At 36.0% G+C, this 19,567-nt stretch overlaps 1 protein-coding gene across 1 annotated transcript in view; it reads right to left on the bottom strand.

Moving 5' to 3' along the window:
• VWA8 (von Willebrand factor A domain containing 8) overlaps nucleotides 1-19,567 on the bottom strand; it is a 182,787-nt gene that overhangs the window by 137,207 nt on the left and 26,013 nt on the right. The window contains exons 5-9 of the mRNA XM_054271880.1: nucleotides 8,104-8,271; nucleotides 6,314-6,478; nucleotides 5,872-5,921; nucleotides 5,444-5,552; nucleotides 2,598-2,702 (exon numbers count right to left, since the gene is read on the bottom strand). Coding sequence (XP_054127855.1) covers nucleotides 2,598-2,702; nucleotides 5,444-5,552; nucleotides 5,872-5,921; nucleotides 6,314-6,478; nucleotides 8,104-8,271 — 597 coding nt within the window. The remainder of the gene's footprint in view (nucleotides 1-2,597; nucleotides 2,703-5,443; nucleotides 5,553-5,871; nucleotides 5,922-6,313; nucleotides 6,479-8,103; nucleotides 8,272-19,567) is intronic.

The raw sequence follows: 19,567 nt of genomic DNA, 5'->3' as shown, positions 1-19,567 counted from the left end.
AAGTATTCAGTAGCAGTTATTACCTGGACACTCCTATGAAACCCATAAAAAAGAGGAGTCTTGATTCTGGAAGACTCCTTTCCCTCTCCATTCTTATAGAATGCAAAAAATAATCTCTTATTAAAATGTATACAGTTCTGGAGCTGCTATTGTTATAACATCATTATAAACAGATGTTCCTCAATACAACCAGTTATTTTCTGTATTTCTTAAGGTTCATTGCTTAACAAGATTTGTTGTGCGCAAATAGAATTAAATTCCAAACAAGATTATGTGTATTTGTTGACATAGTAAGTTTGTGAAGGTAGTGATGAGGAAGACTTTTTCTTTAAAAAGAGGAAAATTAACACAGAAAATTCCATGAAATAAGTACTTAAAAGCAGATTATTATTTAGAAAGAAAGTTTTATGAGCCAAATCAATCTGTCTTATACAAGAAGCAAAAGCATGCACAACACAGTTAAAGAAAAGAAATAGAAAATTAGGCTGATGGTGTACAACACAAAGACATTCACCATCTGTAACTGAAGGAATAAACAAAATGACAAAGTATTTAAAATAAAGGCATATTAAAATAGAAGTGACTGTTACTGCTCTGCTAACAGATACAAGTCTATTTACACACAGACGATTGATCTTACAGGCAACTTTAACCAGCCCATACTGTGGTGGAAGGAAAGCATGACACAGAACCACTGAAAGGTCAGGCTGGATGGAACCACAGAGGGTCATCTGCTCCAACCTCCCTGCCCAAGCAGGGTCATCCCAGAGCACGTGGCACAGGATTGTGACCCTATGGTTCTTGAAAATTTCCAGTGACAGAGACCCCACAACCTCTCAGGGTTCCAGTGCTGGGTTACTCACACAATAAAGCAGTTCTTCCTCATATTCAGATGGAAATTCCTGTGCAACAGTTAAAGACAAGTGACAAATTGCTTCTGGTCCTGGACTTCAGGCCATACTGGCTTACTTGGACAAGTGGTAAGTTGGACCCCACAGGAGTCAGCTTCGATGGTTCAGAAAAGCTAGCAAGTCATTCAGGACAACCTTCTAATCAAATGCAAGGACTGTCCATCCCAAAATGAGGAAGACAAGTAGGAGAGCAGCCCAGTTACATAGGGAATATAGGACTGAACTCCAGTGCAAAAAGGAGGGGAGAGAAGAATGTGTCAGCAGGGATATCAGGCAAACATTTCCCTTGCACATAAGCCTGGTTTTAGGGAAACCAAATATTTGCTAGCTACAAAGTTGATTATTTCTAAACATGAACATAGAAATAATATCTAATTTTCAGGACTGAAAGAGCTGGTAAAATGCTTTAAAGCTAATTTTTAGCAACATATTTAACTGCTACAACATATTAAAAGTTAAAGAAAGATGACACTGTGCTTAAGTTTTAAAAGATAAATAAAATAACCCATCATAATTATAGGCTTTGTAAGCTACTATTAAACATGGACAAAACAACAAAACAGATCTGACCAACAAGAAGCAACAAAAAGTAACACAGACCAAATCCAGAGACTAATACAATCTATAATCATGCAATAGTGAATGTACTTTGTACATGTGATATTTACAGTCTTTTTAGAATCTTCTCTTAAACGTCAAATGCCAGAGGTATTTTTTATGCATTACCTTAACCATACAAGTAACTATTTTCAAATTATTAACCACTTATTATTTAATGAGGACTTTTCTGTGGTCTTTAACTGAGGTCTAAATATTCCAAAGATCGTAAAGGTTTCACCTTTCACTATAATGAATGAACTAGTTTATGAGGGTTTTTAGAAATACTGTTACAAAAGTTTTAAGCATTAGCAATAATGTAGCCATTTTATTTACTTAAGATTCCTGTTTTTATCCAGCAATAATGAAGAACCATGACCTGAAGTACCAGGTGCTGAATTGTATCCCTATTCATCTGTTTAGCCCAGAAATAAGTTCTACACCTTTACAACCAGACCCAAGAGCAAAGGGAGGGGGAAGCGGTGGTGCTTCATACAGAAGCTTCATTTTCACTCGCTCCCATTCCTCCCTCAGTGCACGTTGTCTGCAGCACAGACAGCAGGACAGGGCTTTCCTTTGCTTTTAGTTACTTTTTAGCTAGCTGAGGCAGAGATGTTCCCCGGACTGTGTTTGTTTTCTTGTTTTCTTGGAACTGTTCAGCCCTGCTGAAAACCCAGAAAAACACCAGGAGCTCCCACCTGTGGCCCAGCAGGCCCCAGGATGCAGTGTTTTCCAGTGCAGGAGGGACTGACAAGAGACTGAGCAAGCTGAGCTGCAGCCCATACAAGGACTCTGAATTTGCCATCTCTTCAGAACAGCAAGAGGTTCCATTGTTTAGTGTTATTTATTTTTCCATGTTTGTCAGTGCTTTGCTTGTTAAATAAACAGTTTTTTCCACTTTTCTCAAAGGAGGTTTACCTCCCGAACCAGCTGGGGGAGAGGCCACTTCAATTTGCTTTCTAGAAAAGACCACTTCCGAAGTTTCCTCATAAATTTGCCCTAAACCAGGACAGACCATTAATCAGGAGAACTACAGCCATAATCCATCACTCCCTAGAATTATAATATAAATATATATTCAATACTTACTTTTAACATGTCCTTGACTGCAGTTCTGCCTTCCTTTCCAAGGAAAAGATGATAGGGGTAAAGCCGGTCAATAATATGCTGGACTGACATCATAGGAAAGGAATCCTAATTCAAATTTAAAAAAATTGAAAAAATTATTGGCTCATTCTATCACCAGCCATTAACCCAAAATTCTGCACAGCTTTGAACTTAAAATAAGACTGTAAGGGAAATATACAAAGGACCATTACAAGCAGTATTTGACTAGATGTCAAAACAGGCACTCCTCAGGTATAATTCATTATAATTTAAGAGTCCAAAGTAGATTAGAAGAATGATGTTCTAAAAATTATTTTCTTTTCTGTGCATAAATGGAAGTCACAGTGACTGGCTCAGATACCTAAAGACAAATATGGCCAAGACAGACAAATCCCACCACAGGTAAATGAGTTTCACAGTACTAGAAAAAAAAACACATGACAAGAAATCTGTATTTCAATAATAATCTACACATTCACAGCAATTTATAGTACTTAATTTTGATTCTATTATATTGAACCTTTTATTTTTTTTTACTATCTCCCTATTATATTTAAGTACTAACTCTTCTGTCAATTGCTGCCTGAACTAGAAACACATTTCACTATTTTGCTGCAGCAGTAAAGAAAGAGAAATGCATTTATGACTACTGAAGACACTCTGCATAAAGCCCTTCCTGGTAGAAAAAAGGCATTTCAAACTCTCTCTCAATTGATTAAATATAGATTGTTTGCTTTGAAACTGAATTGCAAATTTTTAAGGACTATTTGTGTGTAACACTAGTGGAAAACAGTCATTTGACCAGCACTATCTTTTTAAGCCTTCAAAGCAAATAAAGCAATTCAAAGAAAATTAACTGATTTTCAGTTATACACTTGGATTTACATAAGCACACAACTGAAAGAAGAGTTCCTTGGAAATGAAACCAGGAGACACATATTTTATGAAATGCGTAATTCAATTTATAAGCAGTAACACTATTTATAATGTTCCACATTAAAAAACCCAGTAAAAATAAATCATTTATTGCACTATAGTAAATGTACAGCTTTAAGGATTAGGGAGCCCTTTATTGCATTTTAAAAGTCCTCCATTTATATCTAAAGACATACCATATAATTTTTCCACATTATCTCAAATTAGTAATAAATACAATGGAATGTATAAAATAAGCCTCTTCAGAAAAAGACCTTACAAAAAAAAATCCCTTTTGTCAGGCAGGAGTTCTCAAACTAAGAAATTATGTTTTGGGACTGTGTGACTCTATGACAGAAGATAAGAAACTACTCATCACAATGCACTCTCTTCACACTTTTAAACAGACTAACTAAACTAGAAGCAGAGTATGGCACTGACCCAACATACAAAGGAAAAATTATGTAGCTCAAAATCACTGAGCACAGCTTAGAAATCCAAGTGATTAAAACTAATTCTAAAAGAAACAGTTTCAATTTACCTAAAAAAGACACTGTCATACAATGTAACAGTTCACATTCTCTAATGTAAAATAAAATGCTTCCTTCACTCCATAGTTTAGATAATAGCTTAGGGCTCATTTTCTTTCTGTTACTCTGAAAGCCATCTGGCATTCATTTAAAAATAATTTTTCACTTTGCAGCTCAAAGAATAAAAATTAGCAATTTATTTCAAAATCCAACAATATTTTTTCCCAAAGCCCTTCAAATACTACTTCATTTCACTGAGCTTGAATTTTCACCACTTCTTAATATCTAATGTAGGACCCCTAATTCAGAAAACAAATTCTCTCTGTAAGTATCCAGCACAACTGAGGGGATTGTGCACCACAGTAACACAAGTAATTAATATGCTTTAATGTTAATAATCCAATAAAATATGCAGGAAGTGAAGTGCTGCTGAGCAGTACCATAGATAAAATGACTGCACATGAGACAACAGAGAACTATCTAGAGTTCCTTCTACAGACACCTGCACCTTGGAAAGTGGGTCTAATAAACTCTCCTGGCATTTTACCCTCCTGGGTTGCCTTCCTGCACATGAAAGGGCACAAACCCCTCTCTGTACAGATCTCATGTTCCTGACTTCTGTCAGGAGGCACCTTCCATGTTGTCTTTGACTTTTTACCATGGAATTATAAAGTCCAAGGGACAAAGGACTATCCAGGAAAGCAGAAAGACTGACCCAACTTTAGTCCTGAGCTGCCTGACCTGTCCCTGTGAACTCTGTGGATATACAATCCCTATTTCTCTCTGGACTTAGCTGTCAGGAAGCACTGCATCTTTGAGACTGTACAGCTTGCATCTTCACATAATTCTCCATTTCTGTTTCTTCTAAATCCACCAGTCAGTCCAAAGACCTAATGTAGGCCTCCTCTCATACAATTTAACTCTTCCTGTGCCCACATTCGTTTTGGGTACTTTAGGGTGTCAGTGGAGAGCAACAGGTATCTTTGTAATGCAATCAATCTGACTTACATATGTAACATTAAATACAAAGCACTTTTAGGTTGTGGTTTTTTTTTCTCTCTACTTGCTACCTCAGTGCCATCAGATAAACTGTACATGCCCTGAAGCCTGGTAAGGTGATTTACCAGAGTGGGTAAAATAATAAATTGAGCTCTAAGATACATATATTTAATAACAACACAAATCTTACGTCATACCATACTTTGTTCTTCAGTATTATGCTATATGTTTGGAGACTTTTCTCCCTCAAACTATTCCTAGTGTTTTCAGGGTTTTTTTTTTTTAAATATTCATGTTAATCTTCTTCTAACAACATGAATAAACCAAATCTAATTCTGAGCAATTTTAAACCCATACGATTTCACAGCACATGTATGCACATACCAAAATCTGAACTGCAGCCGATAAGCTGTCTAAAGGAAAATCTGGAAGTCCCAATGTAGAAGATTCTTGAGAGCACAGAGTTGTAGCAAAAGACAGGAGCTGAGAAATTCTGCATATGAAAAAGTAATTACAGAGTTATATACATGCTATCTGTATTTAAAATACTAGAGCATAAAAAGTTAAATACAGTAAAAGATGCTGAAACTACTTCTGAGCGCACACAAGTAAGGTGTGACCGAAGTTCTAATGCACTAAGGATTCATTATATGAACGCTGCATAGAAAAAGCTGTGCAAGCATATGCCCACACATATTAAAAATTTCTTCACTTCTGGTCTCTATGCAGTTATAGAGGCACAAAAATAGCATGGAATTCTGAAAGGACATAGTTTCTTCATTCAATTTCTTTTTTTAATTATGAAAAATTACCTCTCTGTGGAAATGTTTGATCCAATTGAATATAACAGCTGAAGATGGTCCTGGAAATAGAACATAAAATCACAGAATAAATTAATTTTGGCATCATATTGTGGGTCACAGGTCATGATATGAAGCATTCTCTATCTTTCCCTCTAATTTAGACATGAGGACTCTACTTACTCCTTGACACAGAATTAATTTTATTTAAGAATAAAAAAAAAGATCAAATTCTTTCTTTAATGGGCCGTGCTATGGAATTTACTTTTCTGCTACAACATTCCACGGCAGCTCTAAGACTTGTCAGGAATTTACTATGCAATATGAAAATATGAAAAAGGCACCTCAAGATAAATGTGTTACTCAAGAATTCTTTTCAGAGATGAGGTAAGTAAAACATAACATCAGAATATTATCTCTACTCAATGCAAATGATCCAGTCAACCACACTCACCTTAAAGGGCAGATGATAAACATCTCTTGCTTGAAATCGAGAGCGGAGGGGTGGATCCAAAGGGTTACCAGAGTATTTAGGTACTGGCAGGCCCAAGGCTATCACTCGAAAATCTTCACTAACCCGAACAATCTTCCATGCATCTAACTCTGATTTGGTATGCTCCTAAATAAATTAAAACAAAGCAACAGGAAAAAAAGAGCCCACATTGCATCATTAAAAACTTATGATGACTAAGCTCCAGTTCAATTAAAAGCCCCAGTCCGTCAGCCTAAATGTGGCAATTTCTCAAATTTTCTCGTCTTTCATGCAATAACTAGAGAGACTTCAACTGGTCAAATCTGTGGATGATAAAAACAAGTTTTTCCAAAATGAACATAGAAAAAATGACTAAGGTACAACTTTCAGACCTTTTTACAAAGAAAAGAAAATGAACTGATCACAAAATATATTTTGTTCTAAAACATTAAAAGTGTGTTACAATGAACAAGGTTTTTTTCTTCTTTATTTCCCTCTCTTATAAGTGTAAAGGCAACTAAAATCTCCATTTCAGAAGCTTCATTCACAAATTATACTTTATTTTATGAAATAATACAGAATTAGTCTCCCTCATTAGGACATTAAAGGTTGTATTATGTCAAGCAAAGGATTCTTGACATTAAAAAATGCTCTCTATCCACATCACATTAAATTCCTCCCTGAAACTGTACATGAATACATTTCCTTCAGACCTAAATGCTCAATAATTATTCACACAGGAGAAGCAAAATTGAACATTAGTTTATATAATACAATAGTTCCCAAACAACAAAACAACAATATTAAATTTAGCATTGTAGCAAGAGATTTATTTAATTCATATACTATTATCAGTGTGCCTGAGGCAGTAGTTTTGAAACATTTAATCATCCTAAAACTGTTTAAAAGGAAGAGAGATGTTTTACAACCAAATCTTAGTTTGAATTCTCATTTTAATTTTTTAAATACAATTACATTTTAAAAGCTTGTTTTTGAAATATAATAATAATGCTTCCAGTAATTGCATCTACCAATTAAATACTACAAATTTTTTTTTGATGGTACTTCAGCACAGCTGGCAACCTCAGTGTCTGAACTGGACATCAGTGTCTGAAGGCTTATTGCAAATTTCTTTGCTGTGCCACATGGGTACAGTACATGGAACTAAGATGCAAAGTACTACTGGAACTGTCAAAAAAAAAAAAAAAGCCTGAAGAGTATCCCTCCAAGCAGTGGAAAGGCCAAAGAAAGGAAAATGGTTTAAAGCAGTAATGACAGCAGACACTGAAATCCATTTTCAATCAAAGGAAAAGCCTCTAACCATTCTATATAGTTTAGACTGCTGTTTACATATACTTTTGTAAATTAAAGGCAAAACAGCATCAATATACTGACTGAATATAGAGATACTTATCTTGACCTCATTCTTTCAGTATCTTAATATTTTAAAAGCTTAGCAACAAGGCTACTGCCATGCTGAAGCATTATCTGAACTTCATGGCAACAAGTTCAACTTAAATATCTTTTCACAAGGACATTTTAGTTACTCTCACATTGTGGCTTTTACATTTTAGAAACATACAGGCTTCATACAAGGTTAACATGGACTACTCTTTTTCATACGTAGACAACATAGAAAAAAAACCACTGAAACCTTGGTGAAATTTCCCCCATTTGACTCCGAAGTACTCACTCCTTCACAACAAAATTCCAGCACTACTAAGAAGAGAAGGAAAAAAAAAAAAAGGAAAATTCAAATAGCATTTCCATACCTGCAAAAGTTTGTCATAACGATCTGCAGACATGAGAAAACGACCATCTTCAAGCTGCATTTCCCTGTTCTCCAGCAAATTGTTCAACACTGGCAGGACGTTCCGCTCAGCCTTCTCCAAGCCTTCCAGAACAAGGATTCTGCCTTCCGTAGCTGCACGAACTGCACACTTTGAAAAAATATAAAGTCCCCCAACATTTTAACAAACTTCACAAAATTAATTCAAACAATTTTTTGTTGAAAAAGAACCTCCAAGTTCTTCCAAGAACTTTCCCAAAACAACATTTACTTCTGTAAGAATCAACATGACTCTCAGTAGCGGTGGAAGGGTGACACATTCATGAGCTGGAGTTTTACTGCTTAACTATTATGGGGACTGACAGAAGTTCCAGTATTTTGTACCAACAGCATAAGATACAAAACCTTACAGAATTTTAGACCAAACACAGTGTGTGTGTGTATGTGTGTGTGTGTGTATATATACATATATATATGTCACATCCTTTAATGTTGATGTCACATAATATTCTTTCATTCTTTCTACTACTTTCAGGTAGTTTAACACCACCAAACAATTCTGTAATAGCATTTTTAACAGAAAACACAATCAAGGGGGTTTTACCTATTTACATCATATTAAGACATTTAGAAAAAAGTCTAGTATTCCCTTATATTTTTATGAATATTCATCAGCATAATTCATCCTCAGTACATCACTTTAGTTTGATTAGAATGTGTGTTGAAACCAAACAGGAATGATGAAAGCAAAATAGGGCCACAAGTAATCAGACTTTTAAAAGAGTAATAAAATTAAAAGGAATAATTTAATTTAAAATTATATTCACTAACTGAGTACGGTCTTCTACAAAACCAGAATAAAAATGCAGCCATTAACTTGATAATCCTTTGAAAACTTAGGGTTAGAAAATGGTTTCTTTTCTACTTTACTGGTTGTTTATATATGGCTGCTTCCTAAGTGGAGCCAAAAGGTAAAATTAACTTCTGGTGCTGATGATTTTGTGCAACTTTGTTACAATGACATTAACTCAAGTACATTAAGTACACTTGATATCTAATATTCATAATTACTGCCCAGTAAAAGACTCTGAAATACAATGCATTCTTGTCTTCTTCTGATTTGCAGAAATTTAAGCTGATAATAATGTGGCAGGTTTGGGCACAGGCAACATTTAGAGGCACCAGAGTCTTTCTTTGCATTCCTATCACATCTAAACACAATTTCAGACACAAGCACAGTTGCAAAGAGAACAAATGAAATCTTTTCCCAGCATGTCTCCTATAAACTCCAACAGAAGAACCTGTCATATAATGCTAGATGAAAATCACTGATGAATACAATAGATGCCAAAAAATAGGTCAGTGAGAAAGAAGGAAGATATGAAAAAGAATAATGAAGAAGCACCAGAATACAAAAATAACCAACCAAAAATTACATATGGAAGCAGACGCATAAAAGACAAATGCATACGGATAAAGTAGGAACAAAGATGAGTTCAGCACAACAAATTAATTGCTGCATGGGTTTAAAGCACACAACTGACTCAGACACCCATCCGAGGAGACACAGAAGACACCTGCCCTGGTTTCAGAGAGGGGCTGGAGCTCAGAGCCACACGGGTTGGCCAGGCTGCTGTTCTATAACACACAGGTCACCACGAGGTGTGGCTTCAGGGGAAGCCAAGGGTGAGCACACACCACGGGTGGAACACTGCCTCCACTCTCTCTCTGGGAGAGGTAGACAGGACCAGCCATGAGGACCCCGCCCTTCCCATCCCATCCCTCAGGAGAGTGTGGCTCAGGGTGATGAAAGCAGCTGAGCCCAGTGGAGCCTGGCAAAACGCTCTGGAAGTGAAGCTGGCACAGAGCCAAACCTCAGCAGGCGCCAGTGCAGGAAGTGGCCCTGGGAATGAAGTGGCAGCAAAACCAGGACAAGAGGAGCTCAGCCCAAACCAAGCCCCAGAGGCAGGGACTGGTCAAAAGCCATAGTGCCACATGGAACAGAGTCCCAGCAGAACTGTCCAGAAACAGGTGGCATGGCATAATGTGACCTGGCTTTCAGGGGGTTGTCCATCACTGCTCCCCATTGTCTCGGAGCTAGGGATGGGAAGCACTGACTGTGGGAGCTCTCACCATCTTATCTTTGTCTGGGCAAACCAGAACTAAGCTGAGGTGGTGAACACTTTTTGTATGTAAAGCACCTTTTTTTTTTTTTTTTAAACCTTTGTTGCTAATATTGCTGCTTTTACTGCGCATTTCTTATTCCATTGCTGTTTGCTTTCAGTAAATTGCAATCTCAACCCACATCTTGGACTTTGTTCCTCTCTCACTAGAGGGGGAAGGGGGAAAGGAGAGAGGCTTATTTGCAGTTTAATTTCTATCTGGTGTTAAACCACCACAACACTAACCACTAAGACAAATCAAGATACTTCTGGGCAATTTAGAAGCAGAACTAACAAGTGGCAAATTAGCCATGGAGTAAACTTTTCACATCACTATTAAGATGGAAACAATTCCTAATTATTAATACAACTAATCTGGATTCAGGCAAACATTACTGAAAAAAAGCACTCGTAAATCCTGGCCCAGATCTCCAGATCAACTTCCCTTCCTAAAAAGACAACATTTTTATATTTAGCCTCATAATCAGTATCCGAGGAACCTAAAATAAGAATAAATCCATTAAACAAGGACTAAACCTCAAATTATTTCTCTTCCACTGAACAACTAATTCTTCAAAAAAAGCAATGAACCTTTTTCTTCATTTGGGACATCATACACTACCTAACAGGCAACATAAAATCACCTCTCTCCTCATCCCATAAAAAGTGTACAAAGAACAAATTTTCTACTAACATTCTTCCCTAGGAAGGTCATTGGTTATGTCAAAAATCTGCTCCAACCTGCTTGAATAGAAAACCTGAGTCTCCAGCAGACAGTCCAGTACCTGGCATGAACAAAACGCTATTTTCTCTAAATGCAGCTTGGAGACATAGCCAGAACTTGTTTTAACAAACAATTTATTTGCCAAGCTGGTTGGATTCTGCATATTATAAGTCTATGAAGACTTTATGACTGATTTTTACTAGCCAGAGGAAAATACACATTCTGTTCATATGGTTTCAAAATATTTTGAGTATCCATAGAATCTTGTTGACTCATGTTGAGACACACACACACTATGGATGTGTTGAAGTAACAGGCTTCCAGTACTAACAAAACCTCTCTCTTGAACTGGTATATGAAGAAAATCTGCTGTAGGGGTAGACAGCAAATATAAGGAAGTGTATAAAAATCATTAATTTTGAGAAAAAGAATGCTCTCCATTAGCATTGCAACCCAGAGAAGCAGCTTACTACATACACTGGGCTGACTGCTGATCATCAGCTTACAGGATCAAAATTTAAATTTGTTTGAAATTTTAATTCAAAATTCTATTTCTCAGGAAAATAAAATTTCAAATTATCTTTGCCTATCTATATGCACCTTTTACGATCATATTCAGGAAAGGTTGAATGCATAACCACAGTTTTTTATTTCCTAATCAAAGACACCTCATAACAATGATACCACCACCACCCCCTGGGCAATAATTTACTCCAATGTCGTTTCTTCCATTTTCAAAGCATACCTGAATATACTGGATTCCCTAGAATACAATGAAGTAAGTGCACGCTTCATCTGCCTCTAAAGTTTTTGTGTAAAGTAGCCTAAATTCTGCTCTTAAGACCATAAGAGCTGAAGTATCCATCTCTGATTCACACTGTTTCTGCATTCTGGTTGGTAATGAGTAGTAATTTTTTCCAATAAACTAGACATACTACAAGGCAACCTCTGAAAACATCAGTTTTAGCTGTGTATTGATGGACTGGTATGGGAGCTAAAACACATTTAAAAAATCAGAGGAAGAAAACTGAGTTTGCAATCTGTCACTGAAAATTATTTTTAAAAATGCTTCCAAGAAACAAATCTTCACAACTCTATAATGAGAGCCCAGAGAGAGTTGCATTGACTCCTTCTCTTGTTAGTTTTGTTCACTCTAAACGTCTAACATAAACCACAAATTTGACAGGGGGGGTTATTTCATGTAACCTTGTCACTAAATCTGAGATTAAACATATTCATTCTTGTTAAAAGGTCAAGAAGGATTTGTTAAAAGTTTACTTGCAGACTTATTGTCACTGCAGCAAAGGGACTATTTTGCTCATCAGAGGACAGATGCTGCTGCCTCCCACCTGTGCTGCCAGAGCTCGGGAAGGCTGGTAACCTGGATACCTGCTCCAGGGAATACCTGCAGCTACCAGAGGCTGGGAGCAAAAACACTTCACAGAGCATTGCTCTCATTGTAGTGGCTTTATGCAACAAATACATTATGCAGAATGCTTACAATGGTTTCACACTGCACTTACCAAAAAAAAATTATCTTTAAAGGCAAAAACACCTTAGGAACAAGACAACTCTAGGCAGCCTTTCATTGACTTTCCTGTAGCTGAATTATGGTGAGCAGTGCAAAATATGAAAATGCAGGAAGCTGTAAACCCCAATTTTGACATAAATCACAGTGTATAAACATATGGATGAAGTTATATAGTGTCAGAACAGGAAGGACAGAAAAAAGCTCACCACAATGCACACACTGAAATGCAAAAATATTGGAGAAAGAAGACATTTTTACATAGCTTACCAAAATAGTTTGTAAAGCCACAAGAATTTTAACAGTATAGTTTTCACATACCAGAACTGAAGCGGTAGTTCTTTTCTCTCAGGAAAATGCTTAATGCACACCAGAACATTCTGGTTGTCCTGAAATCCATGAGGAAGGTTCTTAGAGTTCTTAGAGCTCTTGGGGAACTCCAAAGAACTTTTTTCAGATCTGGGCATCATTCAATTATGATGGACAGACTACATTTCAGAACTGTTTTATAATTAAAAGGCTGGAAATTGCTCAACAGTAACCAATAACTGTGTCTTTTACAGGAGCTACCTCAAGGTACAATTTAGGATTTTTTTAGATGATGACTTGCCCCTGCTCTGAAATCTAGATCCCTGTAATGACATCTCAAGCACAGCAACCGTAAGAACACAGAAAAACAACAGTACAAGCAACTCAGTGAACACGAGAACAAATGAGGTAAGGATTCTCTACATCTGCAGCCTACATTTCAGATGTCCCTTCCAATGGAGTATCTTGTTCCCACCACCCACACAATATCCCACACAAACTCATCCACCCAATTCTTTCCAATCATTTCTCTAGCTCATAAACATCACAACAATGTAATGTCCAGATGTCGCTTATGATGAAAAAAGATCCTGAACAACCATCTGGTAAAGACAACACAAAACTTGGGCTGGTTTGGAGCTAACAAAATGGTGACTGGCTGCAGCAGGTTGACAAAACTTGAACTATTAAATATGTGGTACAGTCTACCTTCCATAGATGAGAGGTTTGAGTCCCTGTAACCTACCATGCTAACAAACATCACACAACTCAAAGGAAATTGATATCTTCTAAGTTCATTTCCACAAGTCAAATACAATTAATCCAACCTCTAAAATTTAAATTGTTAAAACTACCCAACAAGTAAAGGATAATAGGAAAAAAAAGGACAGAGAAGCAGAACGCAATATGAGGAGCTTTTACTGTCCCCTACTGAGGAAACTAATTTGTTAGACTTTCAAGATATGTGTAAAAGACATATCTAATGGTATGTCTCTACCAAAGACTATATTGTAAGGTATTTGTTCAGCTTTAAGGCCTCTTAATTCCCTAGCTATTGTTTTCCCCCATGAGTTGAGCAAACTAGAAGCCTGTTGAGCCACACTAAAATAGATGACTACTTATGGGATTGAAGTAATAGAATCCTACAATCTCAAATTTGCTCTGACTGCTCTTAGAGACAGGTGTCACATCTGCCGACTTCCAGTCACCTGGGACTTCCACAGTTGACAAGGACTGCCAGTAAATGACTGAATATGAGAAGGCTTTCTCCAAAGTAAAAGTATCAGCAAAAATTGCACAGTAAGATAAAGGCCCACTAAAGCCACATTCAGCCACTTAAAAACAAAAATGTCACATTTTAATGAAAACTTAAAGCTATCTTTTTCCTTAATAAATATTTTGAAAATCTTATGCTAGTTCTTTAAAATAAAAGGTATTTCATAAAAAAGGTTATGAATGTATAATGCCATTCCAAGATGAGATAACAAACAGGCATACCATCCATCCAAAAAAGTGTATTCCATTTTTTGTAACAAAAAGTTTTTACTTTATAGATGATGATTAGGTACAGTTTTGCATTTTTGAGCTTAGGCCTCAAACATACTGAGTTACACATATTCCAAATGTGATGTTCATATTTAATGAAAATCAATGTAATAGTAACTAAAATGATTAGTCAAATTAAAAAGGTAACTTAAGAACTAATTCAACTAATTCAACACCCTCTGTAATGGAGCATGGGGCTACATCATCACTATTCAGCCTACCTCCCCACTGAGTTAATCAAATGTTTTCTGGGTAGGTCTTATAGCTATTTTTCTTCTGTGAGTTTAGCAAAATTACAGAGCAGATACTGTTATCCACTCCTTTTTTTATTTAAATACCCACAAAAGACAGAGAAATTGCAGTATACCAGAGTACTGTCAGCCAGGCTAGCTGGTATCCAAAGAGGGAATCCAGCAGTCTGCAGCAGTTAGTGTTTCAGTGAGGATGAATGGCCTGAACTGGTGAGCAGCTATTTCATGATGCTGTATCATGACACAGAATGAAAAGCAGCTAAAGAAATAAACTCCTCAATTTATTCAAGTTTCGACTCAGAAAACTTGGCTAGAAAAATTTACCCTAGGAAATGAATCAACATATGATGAGAGCATAAATATGTAAATGTGACAAGAACTGGAACAGTCCTTCATTTCAGTCATTGATTTTTGTTTCCCCAGTCACTGATTTCACCTTCCTCCACACAATTTTATTTTCCATTTTTGAAGTACCATACGTCAAGTGATCTGGTTTTACTTCCATTACCCCTTACCTTAACATGACAGTCAGGTGTTTTTGCAACAGTACCTGCAAATTGTATTTACAAGAAATTATGTCCCTGTCTTGGCAGGGTCCAGCTATTTTAGCTGCTTTACACCAAGGGTCTTAGTAAGAGAGCACAATTACATCAGGTATGTGAAACATTTTGCCTCGTGGCCAGAAACCAGGCCCAGCAGAAGGCAAACTGAGGTTCTTAACAGATTTATTAGTAAAAAAACCTACAAATAAATAAGCCTAGGAAAGGTTTATCTTCTGTACAGGAATAAGGGAGGAGGGCAATTTAAATTTTTCTTCCTGATGAGCAGCAAAATAAAAAGAAAATTACATACTTGACAGATATCTAAAAATTTTGAAGTTAGTTATCACTGTTAAATCACTTTGACTCAGAGCACCATCCGTCAAGTCCATATTGCCTATGGATATTATGATCCCACATAATACAAACTATTGCTCCTTTCCCCATAGTAGGAAATAACAGCTGAAAAGCAAGTGGAATATACATGTAACAGATACAAAAATAAGAAAAAAGAATCTCACACTTCTTATAAGGAATTACAAATACATGATCCTCACATTACATCACAGACATTCATCTATATGCCCTGCACATCAAAACAAGATACCAGAGTCTGAGCTGCTAGCCTAAAAAATCCAGTTGAATGCTGACAAGACGCATGAAGTATTGCAAATGATTATACCAAAATCACTTCTATGAGATAAAAGGCTGCCATATAGAGCTCCTTAACATGCATTTTTATTTTAGATAAAAGATATATTATGTCAACATCAACAAAGATTAATTTCATCCAAATACTGTTAATTTCTACCTAATATTTCTCTCTTTGTCTCCTCTTCTTTGAAGGAGAAACTAAGAAAATGAATAGGCACATTCACACTTTTGAGTGCACTGCTTGTCTCTTCCTTCTTCAGACTTCACTATCTTACTTCTTGTTCTAGGTACACACACACTGCAGTGTTAGTCAGTCCATGACATTATACTTTGTGACAATGTGGCTGTGGCTAACTTCCCAGCACATCAAAAACCCACTGCCACCTCCAAGGCAGTAAGTTAATAAATCACAGAATCACACAATTTTCACTCAGAGGTTAATTTTTGTTAAAAGCTGAATCAGTCTTACATGTCTTTAAGAAAATATAGAAAGTTTTTTATCTGTATATAGAAACATACATACATATGCACATACACACACACTCTCAAATATTATAATCTCACTCTCCAATATTATTATAATTTCATTCAATTAATCTCACATCTTATTTTATAATTCCCTTTTTAATCTGCTTTGATTAAAAGAAGCCAAACTCCAGACTGAGTAGTGCTACTCCAGGGGATTTCATGTTATTTCTGTTCATTTTACAGACAGTATAGTTTAAGAAGTAATTTTTGTCACTTTGGGTGTTTAATTGTTTGCTACATGAAGTGTTTCAAGCCATGTCAGAAGATTATTCTTCTGGTATCTTGACAATCAACTTTACATTTTGCCATTGTTTAAGTTAGGATGCTGGTGCAGTTAGGGATGTAAAAGTATTGAACTAAAATGAGTATGTTCACGTAGTTCAAAGACACTGCAAAACAGAGTCTAATTCTGTACAGACAGAAATTACAGTGAAATACATATATATCCACTCAGTGGATTCAGTTCAATCAGCAAATCTTCAAAAACATTACATCATATTTTCAATTATTCAGCAAATAACCTTATGACATCTTTCTACTTATTCCAGCCTCAGTTAAGTTGAATGTCTTGAACAGAAAAGACTGTGCACTTTATTAAATGGTTTGTGTTTGGGAAGCTTCCTTCATTTAATGCAAATGCTGGAAGATGGAGAGTAAACAAAAATGGGCATTCTGGACAATGTCCTTTGAAACACAATCCTGGAGAAATACACCTCTCAAGCACTAACAAAGTGGATTAGCTGCTCTCCCAAATTCACCTGCTACATTAAAATAATGTAGGATTTCCTTAGATTTAATAATTATTAATGCAGAAGGCTGCAGTAATGAGAATTTAAACCAGGGATGTAACTTATGTAGCTGTACACACAAAATAAAAAGCAAAACTATATAGAAATGGGGGGAAAAAAAGACAAAAAACCTCAAATCTAGTTCCCTAATTTTTGGAAATACAATAGGCTATTAGAATCTTCTTACTGGTTCAATGAAATTGACAGCTTAACTGTCAGATTTATAGAGGCAGAAAACCATTTTGCAAGACAAGTCTTCTATCAATAAAAGTAAAATCTGAAGGTGCCATTTGAATACTTATGTAATATAAAGTCATTCTAATTCCTTGATATACAATATAATTAAACCATGCAATAAATTAGAGAATAAAACCAATAGGTTACTTAATTAGCTCAGTAATAGAAATAATGACAATTTTGAGGCTTTTAACAGTGAATTAACAGCTGAAAGCCAAAATTAATGGCCCAAAGTAAAGACAACCAAACAAAATTTTCTGCTGTCAGTACATGAATTAAGACAAATAATTCACCATTACCTCATCATAAATTCTTTATTTTACCTGATTTTAATTGGCAGTGAATTTGATAGTTCAATGTTTACCTTTATTTTAATGATCCATTTCTGAGGTAAATTAACACCTTTTTTTTCAGCCTTCATCAGATATCTCTTCTAACTACCTAACTCCAACTCTCCCACTTGATTCACTCTAGTACTAAGAAATACTGATATGCAAGAGTATTTGATATGCTGGCCTTTCAATATATACTTCAATATGGAATTTCAACAACTGCTTCCAAAGGACTGCCTCTCCAATATATTTTAATTATCTGCAATCATATTCCATAACTTCATATTAAAATATAGCAGATGTTTTGAAACCTCTGAGATAATAATTTACAGCACTTAATCTGTCACTATTAAATGTGGAGCTATAAACAACTACAATATCTTAACAGTCACTCAGAGACAACTTTGTAAACCTTTCTGTGTCTGCAAATGCAATGAGTCACTAAATTAAAGTTCTTTCTGGTCACAAGACGCCAGATTTTGTTACAGTATATTATTATTCAAAGTGTAAAATAACTACATTACTATATTATGACTTGCTTACAAAGAGCCTCCTATATCTTAAACAACAGATAAGTTTTATTGAAGCTGTAGAATTCAGACACAGTATGTCCTGGAAACCAGACTTTCAAGCTCTGCTGTCTTCTCTGGGGTGACATGAAGAGCAAGCATGAGAAAGGAAATGGTACAAAAATCTGAAAAGGAGAGTCTACTACTTTCAGTCACTCACATGAATTCACCTTTTCTTTGTCTCAGCTATGTCAACTGAAGCAATCCAAGCTCTTTAGGGAATATTTTGTTTGTGCTTCCTATTGATCTCAGTTAATGGTTTGTAGTTTAAAGAAGAGTAGTGTCAGGCTTCTGTAATGCTCTGAATTAGTACAGCATCTGCAAACCTCAAAATCATTAAATTAACTCATTGAAATTCAGGCATCAGTGTAATCTGTAAAATTTTATAGCTCAATAATAGAATGGAATAATTAGACTATGATGGTTCTAAACATAACTATGTACCATATTTTATGCATGTAACAAAAATGCAGGATGAGAAAACCTCAGCTGGAACATCATTATCTAGGAGACTGATCTTTCATATTTCCAGTATTTTAAAAGTGTTCATCTAAATACCAAGTATTTCTTTTCCTAAGTTCCATTCAAAGCTTAAACACACATTGGTTACAAATATGATGAGTAAAACATGAGCTCAGCAAAGATGCAACAGATTCCGACAGATTTTAGTGCTTTGGTGTCTTGCTAAAGCAAAGTCTTGGTCTGAAGTACTGCTGTGCTGGATTCTGGCAAAAACCTTTCAACTGAAAATTTCTAACCAACTGAGGAAGGTGGTCATCTTAGACCTTGATCTTAAGAAGCAAATCTTCCCAGAGTGTTCATGCTGGAGTGAGATGACTCAAAGCAGAGTGAGACAGCCTCACTTTGTACAAATCCAAGTCTGAGATCAAAGTCTACAGACAAATACACAAGTAACAGACCATCTCACATCTCAGTGAGCTTCTTACAGTGCTTGATGCAGTGGCTCTTACAGATGTTAGTTAATTAATGCTATTACACCATGAGTCAGTTGCCTTGTACCAAGGGTGAGGATAAGGCTGCCCATAACAGCAGACAGGTGTGGAAGTGATAATAGTCTATGAGTTAATCCCAGAACCTACACAAATGCTCTGATCCTCTGGTAAATGAGAAGCCATTTACAGCCCTAAAACACAGTACAGTGCTTCAAATGATCTCCTATTGTGCAATCTTCACATTTCCAGATAAGCATGAAATAATCTGAAGTCCTAGAAGTAACTGAAATAAAACATATTTAGATTAATTTTTAATTCTTCATTCTGA

Source organism: Melozone crissalis, unplaced genomic scaffold (genome assembly GCF_028551555.1).
Source record: "Melozone crissalis strain CALT ecotype California unplaced genomic scaffold, PUWL_Pcris_2 ptg000013l_1, whole genome shotgun sequence".
NCBI classification, from domain to species: domain Eukaryota; kingdom Metazoa; phylum Chordata; class Aves; order Passeriformes; family Passerellidae; genus Melozone; species Melozone crissalis.
The sequence above is the reverse complement of the archived record's forward strand: the minus strand, read 5'-3'. Positions and strand labels throughout refer to the sequence as shown.